Raw genomic sequence first — 13111 nt, 5'->3', positions numbered from 1 at the left:
TATATATAAGAGCAAAGAAATGTAAATACATTCTACTGCAGAGGAAATGCTATATAGGGCTTCAGAGAATCCATAAAAATAACAAATATAAATAAAAGGAAAGAAGATGGGGCAAGCAGAGAAGACTATCATGCAGGAACTGTGGATGGGAAGCCAATGAGTGGTCTGTTCGGCTCCTGGAAAAGGTTCGACAATCTGTGACACAGAGACTGAAGGCAAAATAAAGCATCTCATAACCAAGTGTCAAGAAAAATGAGGTCTTGAGCCAGTATGTCTCTACTGTGATGTGTAGCACCTGACGACAAGCCCTTCTAGGATGTATCTTTTGTTCTGGAAAAATTGAACTTGTACCACTTTTTCTCCTTATCTGGAACTGTGTCCAACCGAAGCCTGAGAACGCAGAGTCTGACCAACTCATGTTTATAAACCAGCCAGCTCCTTTGTTTTACTCTTTCATTCTGTATTTCAACCTCTGGACCATTTCACATCCTGCTCATCAGAAAAGTTAGGAAAAACCTAATAAATAAAATTTGGTTCTAACCTGAAATTAATTCTTAAAAAGGACTTTGTTATGGAGATGTCTTAAGATTTTTGTTTAAAGTAAGATTAAGGATCAACTCTATGAATTTTGGTTGAGAATAAATCATATTAGTCCACTCAACTTTAATTTGTAAATTTCCACATCTGGAAAAAAAACTATGAGTTCTCCAAGTTGCAAAAACAAGCTACCACTATTGATGGAAGACCTTAGTAAGACACTTAAGCCCTCTGGGCACTGTTTCCAGAACTGTACAATATCAGGGGAAGGCGAGCAAGCGGTTGTTCATTCACAGTGGGCTCCAGGGAGCCAACATGCTAAAGAGGCACATTAAAAAATAAATCAATATGACTATTTGTGGATATGACTGTCTCCAAAGAATCTACAAAAAAGCTATAAGAACTATTGAGTTTGGGAAACAGTCAGGATAGAGTATTTGAAAGTCAACTGTATTTAAAATGCCAGCAATAAAAAACTGGAAAAAACTCTGAAGTATTATCACGAAACATGGAATGAAAGAAACCAAGAAGACCTCAATAGGGACCTTCCCTGGTGGTCCAGTGGATAAGACTCCCCACTTTCACTGCAAGGGGCACAGGGATGATTCCTGGTCAGGCAAATAAGATCCCAAATGCCCAGCCTTTCTAGCACAGCCAAGAAAAAAAGACGACCTAAACAAATGAGGGGATATACTATGTCCATGGATTAGAAGACTCAGTATTGTTAAAAGATCAATTCTCCCCCAAACTATCCGTGAATTTAATGCAGTTCCAATCTAAATGCCAACAGCCATTTTGGTAGAATCAGTAGGCTGATTCTCTACACTTTATATGGAAAAGCAAAGGAACTGAAACAGGCAAAAAATTTTTAAAAGGAGCAAAGTTGGGAGGATTCAAATTACTTCAAGGCTTATTAGAAAATTATAGTAATCAAGACCTTAAGGCATTAGCAAGAGGATAAATGCATAGGCTAACAGACTAGAACAGAGTACAGAAGTAGCTCCACACGTGTCAATTTTCAACAAAGGTGCCAGGACAAGTCAATGGAAAAAGGAGAATCTTCAAGAAATGGTGCTAGAACAATTAGACAGTCATATGCAAAAACAGTGATCTCAACCACAACTTGTCATAAACAAAAATTACTTAAGAGGATTAAAGACTTAAATGTAAAAACTAAAACTAACAATTCTAGATGTCTACACATTAGGAAACGCTTGTGACAGGTTAGGCGAAGATTTCTTAGGAAGGCACACCAAAAAAGATTCATTAAAATCAAACAAACAACAAAAAAAAAACATGATAAACTGAATTTCATCAAAATGAAAAACTTCTGTTCTTTGAAAGACACCGCTAAGCAGATGGAAAGACAAACCACTAACTGCAAGAAAGTGTTTGCAGAGCACTTATGGTCAAAATAAAGAGGAGCCTCACAACAGACCCGTGAAAAGGGGCACAGCCAGACAAAGGGAGCAGACGCTGCACCAAAGGGATGCACACACAGGCAGCGAACGTGACAAAGTGTCCTCTATCGTCAGCCACTAGAGAAATGGAAATTAAAAGCATGATGCAGCATTATCATGTATCTATTAGAATGGTCCTGTGTGTAAGGACTTTACTAAGTAACACCCAATGACATTCAGATGGGAGTTCCAGAAACCTTACCAATTTGCGAACAGTTTCCCTGAGCGCCTTCTCGTCCTCAATCATGATGGCCATGTCCTTCTGAACAGTTGAGGCCACTACAACGTCTAGGACATCCGCCTTGGAAGCCATCTTGCAGATCATCTCGTCATGGGAGAACACGCAGTAGCGGTGGAGCAGACGGTAATGCTCCACACACTGTCGGCCCAAGGGCAGCTGCGCCAAAAGAAGGGAAGACACGTGACATGTGGGAGGAGACACCTTCCTGTTTCCAAAGACCCTGACCTTTACTACCTCGGGTAATCGCCCGTATCATACATCAACCCTACAACTAGACTCAAAGCAGCCTCGGACCTTTTAAAATCTTTGCACCTCAAAGATCTGGCTATTAGGGACCTTAACTATAACAGGGTTTAAAAACCCAAAGTATTACTGAGGCATTACTGTCTACAACAATGTAGAATTTAATCAGAAATATGAATCTTCACATTTCCTGAAGCAACTGTGTGAAACTGGTGTGGTTAACCTACCTCGGAGAACAAAAATGCTCTAAAAACTATTATTACTGTACAGAAAATAATTAGAGGTGAAGGAAGTAGTAGTGTTTTTATTAAAAAGCACTGAAACAAGGTTACAATTTATTAGCTTTAACACCACACCCACTTAAAACTAGACAGCTCTTTTTAAGTAAATGACAAGTATTAATACTAATATAAAAAATTCAATTTACAACCGTCTAAAATCAAGTATCATTAAAAATTACTGTGTTTGGATAATTTAAGTCAGGGTACAGTCTTCAGACTGGAAATGTTTGTTGTTAGTTTGCAATGAGATATGAGCTTCAAGCAAAGCATAACTCAAAAGACTCTTCACCAGGCCCTGGGTTCACACTGCAGGCTAGTGCCTTCTCCTGCTGGAAGGTACACAACTGGCGGACCTGCCATCTCAGCAGCAACTGGTTTAAGCAACTAGAAAGTATAACCCACTTCTGCAGGAAAAACAATACATGTCAAAAGGCTCACGAGGTCATAATCACACACCCAATCAACAGTGCAGAAGTTAACGGCCTCAGCAAAATTGAAACCTTGATTGAAACCGCTGTGGTAGGCTCTTGGAAAGGTGATCACAAACTCCCCAGCACACTGATTAGTTCGGTAAACCTAAGGAGACAAAAACTGGAGATTTTCAGTGACATTTCTCATGAAAGACACTCTGGGCACAGAGTATCAGATGATTTTCCAGAAAGGGCAGGCAAACAAGTGTGGTGGGTATTACCTAGAGATACATGTTTCTGCCACAAGATGGAGTGGTTACTCAGACTTCCAGGTGTGTAAGTATCTCAAGAGAAAACAGCTTACACCACAACAATCTGGCTATATCCAGGATCGGGACACACCCTTCTAAATAGTTATCATACCGAAAGAGGAACTCCTACCACCCATTAAAGAAATTCCACTCTATTTCAAGGATCTTGTTCCGTACAGAACTCTTCCTGATTTGGGCCTCAAACTTAACCCCCACCAATTCCTCTTTTCCAACTGTTCTCCCCCAAAACACACCCGAACTGTTCTAGGTACAAAATCCTCATGCTGAACCAATTATTATGTAATAATAACATCAGGGGCTTCCCAGGTGGCACAGTGGTAAAAAAAAAAAATCTGCCTGCCAATGCAGGAGACACAGGAGAGAGATGCGTTCGATCCCTGGGTTGGGAAGATCCCCTGGAGTAGGAAATGGCAACTCACTGCAGTATTCCTGCCTAGGAAATCCCACAGACAGAGGAGCCTGGTGGGCTCCAGTCCCTGGGGCTGCAGAGATGGACTCAGCGAGCCCGCACACCTATGCCTCCACCAGCGGCTCCAAAGTGCACTCCCAGACCAGGAGCAGCGACGCCCACCGAGAGCCTGTTTGCAAACGCAAGTTCTCGAGCACCAGCCAGGCGGGCCATGAGCACAAGCAGTTTCTGGCTGAGGCCCAGCCCTGTGCTGCAACATGCTCTTAGGGCTCCAACAGGCAAAGTGTGAAGACCACTAACCACCACACAATCCTGTCACCAGGACTGCCTCCTCCCTCCCCAACTCTGTGCCACGTACACTACACTTCTTCAGAGCCCCACACCTGGGCCTCAACACCCTCATGAGCCCTTTCCAGTTCTCCAGAGGTGACACCCTTGTCAAACCACACCACCCTTCCATTGTCTGTGTAAACATTATCTGTCTTTTCTCTTAAATTGTGGGTCCCTAAAATGCACAATTTCATTCATCTGCCTCTCTGGATCCAGAGTCTAGCCCCATATGGTTTACTCAACTATTAAAGAACTGGGCTGGAGGTCTCTTCTAAAGCCAGCTACCAGCTCATCCCAGTGCTTAAAATTCCTTCACAGTAAAGAGTTTGCCTGCAATGCAGGAGACCTGGGTTGGGAAGATCCTCTGGAGAAGGAAAACGGCAACCCACTCCAGTATTCTTGCCTGGACAATTCCACAGACAGAGGAGCCTGGTGGGCTACAGTCCATGGGGTCACAAAGAGTTGGACATGACTGGGTGGACTAACTTTTGCTTTTTTTTTTTTTTGCAAAACAAATCAGAAAGGTCCATCAATGTGGGGTGGGGAAATCAATATGGAAAATGCCAACAATGAGGTGATGGTGGTGTTTTGATGGCTACTGGTCCTTATTTTCTAAGCTCTGGGCCATGAATATTTGATGATCCTTCAAAGAAAGGTCCTCTCCATCTGCCCCACTTACTAGCTTGTGAACCCAAAAGCATAAAACGGAGATCATGAGATCAAGAATTCCACTTAACACTGTAAATCTATCATTTACACTGGCTTGAGCTAACTAAGATGGATTCTCCGACTTTATACATTTCAGTCTGGCCTCCCAAATGTCTCCCAAGTTTCCACTGAAAGGAAGTCAGTACACAAAAGTGTCACTTTGTACAGAAACCTCAGAGGAAAAAGCGTCCAGCACCTTTCAGTCTAGAGTGGGCGCCCTGGGATCCAAGCTCAAGACTGTGAAATACATTCTCTTTTTTTGTTGTTGTTGTTTTAAATTTTCTCTTAAAGTAAGCTTAATTAGGAGTGGTGGGGAGAGTGTTTAAGATCCACCAGGAAGTCACCATTTCAGTTCACCATTCAAAATCAAGGTCATGTATACTTGATAAACTATTTTCTAAAGTAGGAATGGTGTATGAAGGATTCAGACACACAAGTTTAGACCTAATTTATAACAGAACCTAGCCATTTCCACAGTGAAAGTGAAAGTCGCTCAGTCATGTCTGACTCTTTGTGACCCCATGGACAGTCCATGGAGTTCTCTAGGCCAGAATACTGGAGTGGGTAGCCTTTCCCTTCTTCAGGGGATCCTGCCAACCCAGGGATCGAACCCAGGTCCCCTGCATTGCAGGCAGATTCTTTACCAGCTGAGCCACAAGGGAAGCCCAAGAATACTGAAGTGGTTAGTAACACAGTAACTAATTTATACTAACAAGACTCATTTTCTAAGGCTTTTGTTTTGCTGCTTTGAAGAGCTCAAGTTACAAACTAAGTCATAGTTTAGAAAGCAGGATGGTGATGGTGCACAGCCTAGGAATACACTATGAGCTGAACCCTGGAGAGGAAGGGAGGAGGCGGCCTGCACTTCCTACGGCAAAATGAGGGTGCTCCGCACGTTATCAGCTGTAACAAACCAGCTTTTTTCACGGTGTTTTGAGGATCCAGTCCCACTGGCTTAAGGCAATATTGTATGAAATTACACCACACAGTTATTTCTACACAACCAAATCAGCTGCATAAAGTCTCGGGCAATAGGGAGAAAGAGAAGTGGGGAGTTAAGTGTGGGTGGAAGGAGGATCGACCCAAACATACAGGCACTTCGTGAGTCATCAGGGTGTTGGGGTTCATGATGGTGACAAGCTGGTGGAGAAGGTCGGGCTGGGAGATGAAGAGCTCTGGGGCCAGCTTCTTCATCACGGTCTCCAGTTGCTCAGCGGCGTACCCGGGAACGCCGTACCAGGTCTTTGGCTCACCCCTAAAGCAGCAAAAGCAGACCAATCTCAAAAAACACAGGATATTTCAGCAGCTTCTTACAAAATCAACCAGCAAATATCAATGCAAACAAAATGGTTCACCAGTTTCTACTTTAAGATCTTGCTTTCTAAGGCAATGTTCACACTGAAGAAATATCACCAAGTATCACCAGAAATATGATCTGAACACAGTGATGCACTTTGCCTCTTCAAGTATAAAGTCTAAACACGGGAATTCCACCTGAGGCCCCACCCCCCCCTTTCCTCCCATTTTACCTGACCCTTCAGAAAACATAGGGATCGAGCACTCCTGAGAATATAAGGTATCATGGGAGCCAGAGGGTAGATGATGACCACAACTGCCGACAGCAACTAGCAAGAGAGCAGCGTTCCAGGTCTTCCCTTCCCTTGTCTGCGCTGTTGGAGGAGTTAAACCAAACTCCAGGGAGGCAATCAGCACTTCTAAAGGGCGCTTGTTCTTCAAAGCACAGTAAACTGTCAACCAATTAATCTGCAACAACCTATGAGGTATGGTAAATACTGCCACTTCACAGCTGGAAGTGACTGCTTGGGGAGCAGGACTGAGGCTCTGCCCATATGTGCCAACTCCTTCTCTCGTGGGACATCCTCAAAGTCCTTGTGTGAGGAGTTATATCCCACCCCCCGCCTCCCTCCACAGGCACGTGAGGAGGTGGCCCACTTGACCACGCACAGACGTCGGTCCTCGGTCAGCCCTCAGAAGCGGGCGGCTCTGAGAACCTAGAGCGACCACAGGCCCTGACCCCTGTCCCTCACCCAAGGGGGCTGCCTAGGCTGCCACTGCCACCCAATGGGAACGGTGCTCTCTAGACTTCTTGTGAGTAAAGACTTCTCTGACAGTTAGAGAAAAGCTGCCTATCTTCCCACCAAAAACTCATGTGCAAGTTCAGGGCTTCATGGACTTCCTATAGATTCTTAAGAGTTTTTGTCTCAACATGTCAGGCTGCTTGTTCCAACAACAGTTAACAAAAATCTTAAGGAATAAAAACTCATTACTTTTCAGACACAGTTAAAGGGTGTGTCACAGTTAAGAGGTGGGTAAGTATTCCAACCCAGCTGGCATGCTTTTCACAGGTTCTCTGGACTCCTCACCAGTGCAGGTAGTTAATCGAATAGCTCCAGTGGTCTTCAATGTGCCAACAGAAGGAAGAAAAGCACATTCCCACGTACAGCCAAGGAAGCTTCATGCCGCATATGTCGGCAGTGATGTGAGCGAGAACAGACTGCTCCATCACTGGCATGTTGTTTAGATTCCAGCCACTATCAAGATACTCCTAAAAATAAGGAGATTAAAAAAGTATAAAGGTTTAGCTCTAACATGCTAACAATTTGGAACTCCGCTGGTTTCAAAAAGCTGGTTGTAAATAGTCTTCAAAATGAAGAGAATGGGGGTGGCGGGGCTATTTGGGGGGAAGAGAGGAGCGGCCATTGTGCTTACTTCCTGGATGCCCATAGATTACTTCTGCCCAGCTTTGTGCCTTATGTAAGTGGGTACACACACACACACACGTCTGATCCCAATGCCTCAGGTTTTCTTCAGAAGGAGAAACCAAAATTATAGAATCTGAAGGCAAAGGGAGGTAAGTGATTCTCCTGTATCATCTAGGATTCTTATTTTTCTGTGGGTTCTTTCTTCATTAATTGAAACCAACCAGCTTTAAGGGCATCTGCCTCCTCCTCCAAGTCTCAGCGCTCACAGCTCAGCTTACCTCCTCCTCAGGTGAGAGCTTGACTTTCCCATCTCGGACAGGGAAGCCACTGCCAAACTCCTTCGAGGCAATATCGGCTCCATATTCCACGGTGACATCCTCTTCAATAGTGCTCACTAGTCGCCAAAATTCCTTCTCTACCAGTTCCGTGGGAACCATCTATAAACAAAACAGTGAGGAACAGAAGAAAGTGGCTTTCTGCAGCTGCTCGTGGCCGTGAGCAACCTAAGCATCATAGAGTAGCAGGCTGAGGAAAAACAGTCCCTAACACCCCAAAGGGCTCCCCAGGTGGGTCAATGGTAAAGAATGTGCCTGCCAAAGCAGCAGACACAGGTTCGATCCCTGGGTCGGGAACATCCCCTGGAAGAGGAAATGGCAACCCACTCTAGTACTCTTGCCTGGAGAATCCCATGGACAGAGGAGCCTGGGCGGGCTACAGTCCATGGGGTTGCAAGAGTTGGACAAGACTTGGCGCGCATGCCAATGTCCCAAATGTGCCACAACTGGCCCCTCTGCAGCTCAGATGTGAACAATACCTTCTTAAAACCACTTCTATAACCAGAGAGTATGAACCAAGAATTCATGCTCCTCTATCAACAACCTGGCCACTACTGTAAAAGGACTCAAGGAAAGCAAAATGCTGAGATTTCAGAATTAGAGGTGTTTTTCTGTTTTGAGAAATCCAAAACACAACCTGGCGGACTACTGTTTGGTAACAACGGTCGGTTGGCTGTGTTTGAATGATGCTTTATCTTTTGAGATGCGTCTGATCGCATCACCTGAATCCACGTTCTCACTCTCTGCACCTGACCTGGCAGAGAGTAATGCGGGCAGCCACAAGGTAAAGATAGGCTGCCGTGATTCTGCAGCTGCAAGCTCACATGTAAAGAGCCACCAGGAATGTAAAAGAATGCTTAGGGTCTGCTGTTCATCTGATATGAGGTCAGAGGCAGTCTTTCCAAGTCCTCATCATTTCAGTGAAACAAAAAGCCAACCACGGATAGAAGAGGCACCAGAACTGTTTTAGCAAACACATGGAGAAATGATATGTAATACAGGAGGGATCAAAAGAACTGAAAATTTAAAGGGCATATAACCTGAATTTATTTATAAGCCTGTTAAATAAGGGGCTATTTTAAGTAACATTAGTGATGTTAGGAGCAGGTTCACGCATACATTGCTGGGATACCATAAATGATACAGCTAGATGTATCAGATGGGGAGAAAATGGATAAATATTAAGAAAATAATCCAACTAAAGAGATGCACACAATGTTTGCTATACCACTTTATTACTAGTGAGAGAAAAAAACACAGCTTAAGTCTCCAGAATTATAGTAGGAACCCTTTCATTTTGGTGTACTCATTTGCTGGAATAATAAATACTGAATGAAGCATGCTTATGCTTCTAAGTGAATAAAAGAGAATTTAGAATTGTAAAGCTCACAGCGCTACTTTATGACAACGTCAGAAGAAGTGAGCAGGCCCCAGGGCACAGCACACTGACTGGCACGCAGGGGTCAGTCAGTAAATGGGGTGTTTCCTTCAAACTGTGTTTGCTGAATTGAAAGGACTGCCGGTGTTTTCCTTTAATCAGTATTCTGTTACTGCTGCTGTATGATTTGTCTCGAAAAACCTACCTTTAGGGAAATCAAATGAAATCTTAAGAGTGCCTTTTTAAAGTATTGTGGAATTTTAATACTGCTGCTAAGTCGTTTCAGTCGTGTCCGACTCTGTGCGACCCCATAGACGGCAGCCCACCAGGCTCCCCCGTCCCTGGGATTCTCCAGGCAAGAACACTGGAGTGGGTTGCCATTTCCTTCTCCAGTGCATGCAAGTGAAAAGTGAAAGTGAACTTGCTCAGTCGTGTCCGACTCTTAGCGACCCCATGGACTGCAGCCCACCAGGCTCCTCCGTCCATGGGATTTTCCAGGCAAGAGTACTGGAGTGGGGTGCCGTTGCCTTCTCCAATAAATTAAAGGTTTTATTGTGCATGAAATGACTACCAGAGTTAAGAACCAACTCAAATATCCTCAAATACACCTTCCCTCAAAGTTATTAAAATCCTAAATCAGAGCAGCATGTATGTACATACATGGACTGGCATGTTGAAGTAATCCGATTTGAATGCATCTGCCATTTCACCGAAAGTACGGAGAGTATAGTCCCTGGCCGCCTGCTCAAAGCCGAATGCTTCTTGTGGCTTACTGCATTCCTGTCAAAAAACAAAGAGAGAGGAAAAATATTTATGTATATTCATATTTACTTATAGTTCACATACATGTATATATGAGAAATCATAATTACATGTTCTATTAAAATGACTTGTGCAGTGTAATTCCACTTGTCTGGAAAATATTAACAGTGCTTATCCACTGTGAAATCATCTATATTTTAGGTTGTTCAGTTCCTAGGAATGTTTGCAAAGAGCATACAATGCTTTTTTTTAAATGAGAAGTTTTAAACGCAGAGTTATTAAACCATTTTTCTGCCTCTTCGCTGACTGCATAGCTGTGCAGTCACTTCCAAGACCTCCTTTCTATTCAGGCCCACCCCAGTCTTTACCATGAGCCTCATTCTTATCAACTGCCAAATCTAAAACCCAAAGGCAAAGAAAACACATTTGAAGGACACGCTTTATGGCCGCCGCTGCTATCGCTTCTGACCTGAGCCACGCACTTGGGGCACCTCCAGTCGCCCTTGGGGACGTCGTGCAGCGGCGGCATCAGGCAGAAGGTGTGGTAGCTGTCGTCACACCCGTCGCACAGGAGGAGCCGGTCCTCGTCGCTGCCGCTGCCGCACAAGAGGCAGACGTACAGGTCAACCTGCAGCGTGAAAACACGCACGAACACAGGCGTGAGCCGCAGTATGACTCTTGAGAAATTCTAAGAATGTGATGAATCTGCAGCATAATCTAGTCTCTTCAATCTTCTGCACATGAAAATGTTTCGTCCTCTGTAAGGAACATTTTAAATAAAAATGCTTCACCTTCTGTAAGAGATACTTCACAATACCCATGCATTCCCAACTGTACAGAGTAATCTTCAAGATTTCTCAATCATGTGTTTTAATTAAAGTTACTTGTTAAATATCCAGCTTGTAGTAGCTTACAGAAAGATAAGTCTTCTAGAAGAATAACATGTTAGGCAATAAATTATTCATCTAACCAAACACAGAACTTACAAAGGAAAAGTTTAATTTTAGCATGTTAAAAGGAAACTGTTTTAAGTTAATTAAGCATATCAAATTACCACTTTACATCCTAATTCGATTGATAGTTAAGAAGCTCTCCCAAATACGTAAGGACAAAACTACTTAGTCATCGCCTGCTAGAAGCTGAATACCATTTCCCCCAAATTCACATGTTGAGTCTTGACTCCCAGCACCTCAGAATGCAACTGCATTTGGAGACAGGGTCTTAAAGAGGTCGTTAAAAAGGTCATATTTGTTTTTGTTTAGTTGCTCAGTTGTGTGTGACTCTTTTGCAATCCCATGCCTGCCAGGCTCCTCTGTTCATGGGATTTCTCAAGTAAGAACACTGGAGCAGGTTGCTATTTCCTTCTCCAAGGGATCTTCCCAACCTAGGGATCAAACCCAAGTCTCTAGCATTGCAGGTGGATTATTTACCTCTGAGCCAGCAGGGAAGCCTCAAAAGGCCCTATGGATGGGCCTTAATCCAACCTGACTGGTGTCCTGATAGCAAGGGGAGACTCGCACACAGACACACACAGAGGAAAGCCACGCGAGGACCATCTACAAGCCAAGGACAGAGGCCTCTGGAATAAACCAAGCCTGCAGACACCTTGATCTCAGACTTGCAGCCTCCAGAACTGTGGGAAAATCGATTTCTGTTGCTGAAGCCACTCGGTCTGTGATACTTCATTACGGCAGCCCGAGCAGACGTCTTCGTTGTAGCCAACAGAAACCTGGATTGGCTCACAAAACCACTTTTCTGATGGCTGTGTTTTCGTGGTGGGGCAGGGACAGATATTTATGAAGAGAACATTTAACTGAATAACGTCAAATTCCAAGATCAAAAGTACTGTTGTTAAGCTGCTGCTCCCAGGCGCTCAGAAGGGGGCTGAGGTAGAAGCCTGGCTTTTTCTGTCCCCTTGAGTGAACAGCCCTGCCAGGCCCTGGCTGCCCGGGGCCCCACACTCCTTCCCCTTTCCTTCCTTGCTGGAGAACACCATCGTGATTTTCTGATCCACCTGCAGCTTACCTGGAGGCGGGTGAGTCACTTAGCAACGACTGCACAGACTGGAGCTCACCATTATTCAGTGCTAAATGGCACGGCCTCCAGAAATATGGCTGTCCTTGTCCCCTGAAGTGACTACCATCTTCATGATGCATCCGTGTTCCCTGTTTATGAGCTGACAATACAAACCACCTCTGCAGGTCTCTTCACTGTTAGACACTGAACCAGCAGTCCTAGGCAAGGCATTAAGTATTTATAAACTGGGCCATAGAAGAGTTTAAACATGTCAACTCACAGCATTGGTAGTTTTTTTAGCTCGACTCTTGGGTTTTTCCTTCTCACTTTCTGTAACATACTCTTTCTTTTCAACAGGTTCTTGCTTGACGCTGCTTTTCACGTCTTTGTCTGTAAGAGGCAGTCCAGGTTAGCACTTTCTCTGCTCTGCCTTCTTCAGCTTTCTCCCTCCTCACCACCTCCTCCCGAAGCACACACTGAATGGGTGTCCTGCGGCTCTCACTGCAGCGGCAGGGGCACCCTGAGTGACCACGCTCAAGGGCTCTGTGCTCATCACTTTATGATGAAGTGCAAACTCTCCCATCACTCAGATCTAAGATATGAGCACTTCTGGAGATGTTGCTCAAGTCTGTATGCTTTTCATGTGGGAGGTGAAGATATGGTCTTCTTAAGACTAAGACATAACATATACAGCTGCAAGGAAATCCCTCTTGTTCTTGACTATGAGACTGATAGTTCACCACCAGAGCCTTCCTCCACATCACAGATTATCCTTCCATGATCTAAGAGCACTAACCTAACTTTCTCGTTTCAAAGATGCAGACTTTTTAAAAACACTCGCTATTAACTAATGGGCCATCCTGCGGCAGGTATTGTACTAAAGCATTACTGTAGCTATCACATCATGCTTTGTATCGAATCTGTTTCAGAGACAAGAAAACTGGCA

General features: G+C 44.2%; 1 protein-coding gene across 3 annotated transcripts in view; it reads right to left on the bottom strand.

The window, feature by feature from the left end:
* Positions 1-13111, bottom strand: part of KDM5B (lysine demethylase 5B) — a 71987-nt gene that overhangs the window by 16700 nt on the left and 42176 nt on the right. For 2 of the 3 annotated variants that reach the window (XM_055583197.1, XM_055583195.1), the window contains 8 exons: positions 12446-12555; positions 10619-10777; positions 10048-10167; positions 7953-8111; positions 7336-7517; positions 6044-6206; positions 3219-3338; positions 2200-2394 (listed from right to left, as the gene is read on the bottom strand). In XM_055583197.1, coding sequence (XP_055439172.1) covers positions 2200-2394; positions 3219-3338; positions 6044-6206; positions 7336-7517; positions 7953-8111; positions 10048-10167; positions 10619-10777; positions 12446-12555 — 1208 coding nt within the window. The remainder of the gene's footprint in view (positions 1-2199; positions 2395-3218; positions 3339-6043; positions 6207-7335; positions 7518-7952; positions 8112-10047; positions 10168-10618; positions 10778-12445; positions 12556-13111) is intronic. The other variant, XM_055583196.1, reaches the window with a different exon arrangement.

The sequence above is a fragment of the Bubalus kerabau genome, chromosome 5 (genome assembly GCF_029407905.1).
Source record: "Bubalus kerabau isolate K-KA32 ecotype Philippines breed swamp buffalo chromosome 5, PCC_UOA_SB_1v2, whole genome shotgun sequence".
NCBI classification, from domain to species: Eukaryota; Metazoa; Chordata; class Mammalia; order Artiodactyla; family Bovidae; genus Bubalus; species Bubalus kerabau.
The sequence above is the reverse complement of the archived record's forward strand: the minus strand, read 5'-3'. Positions and strand labels throughout refer to the sequence as shown.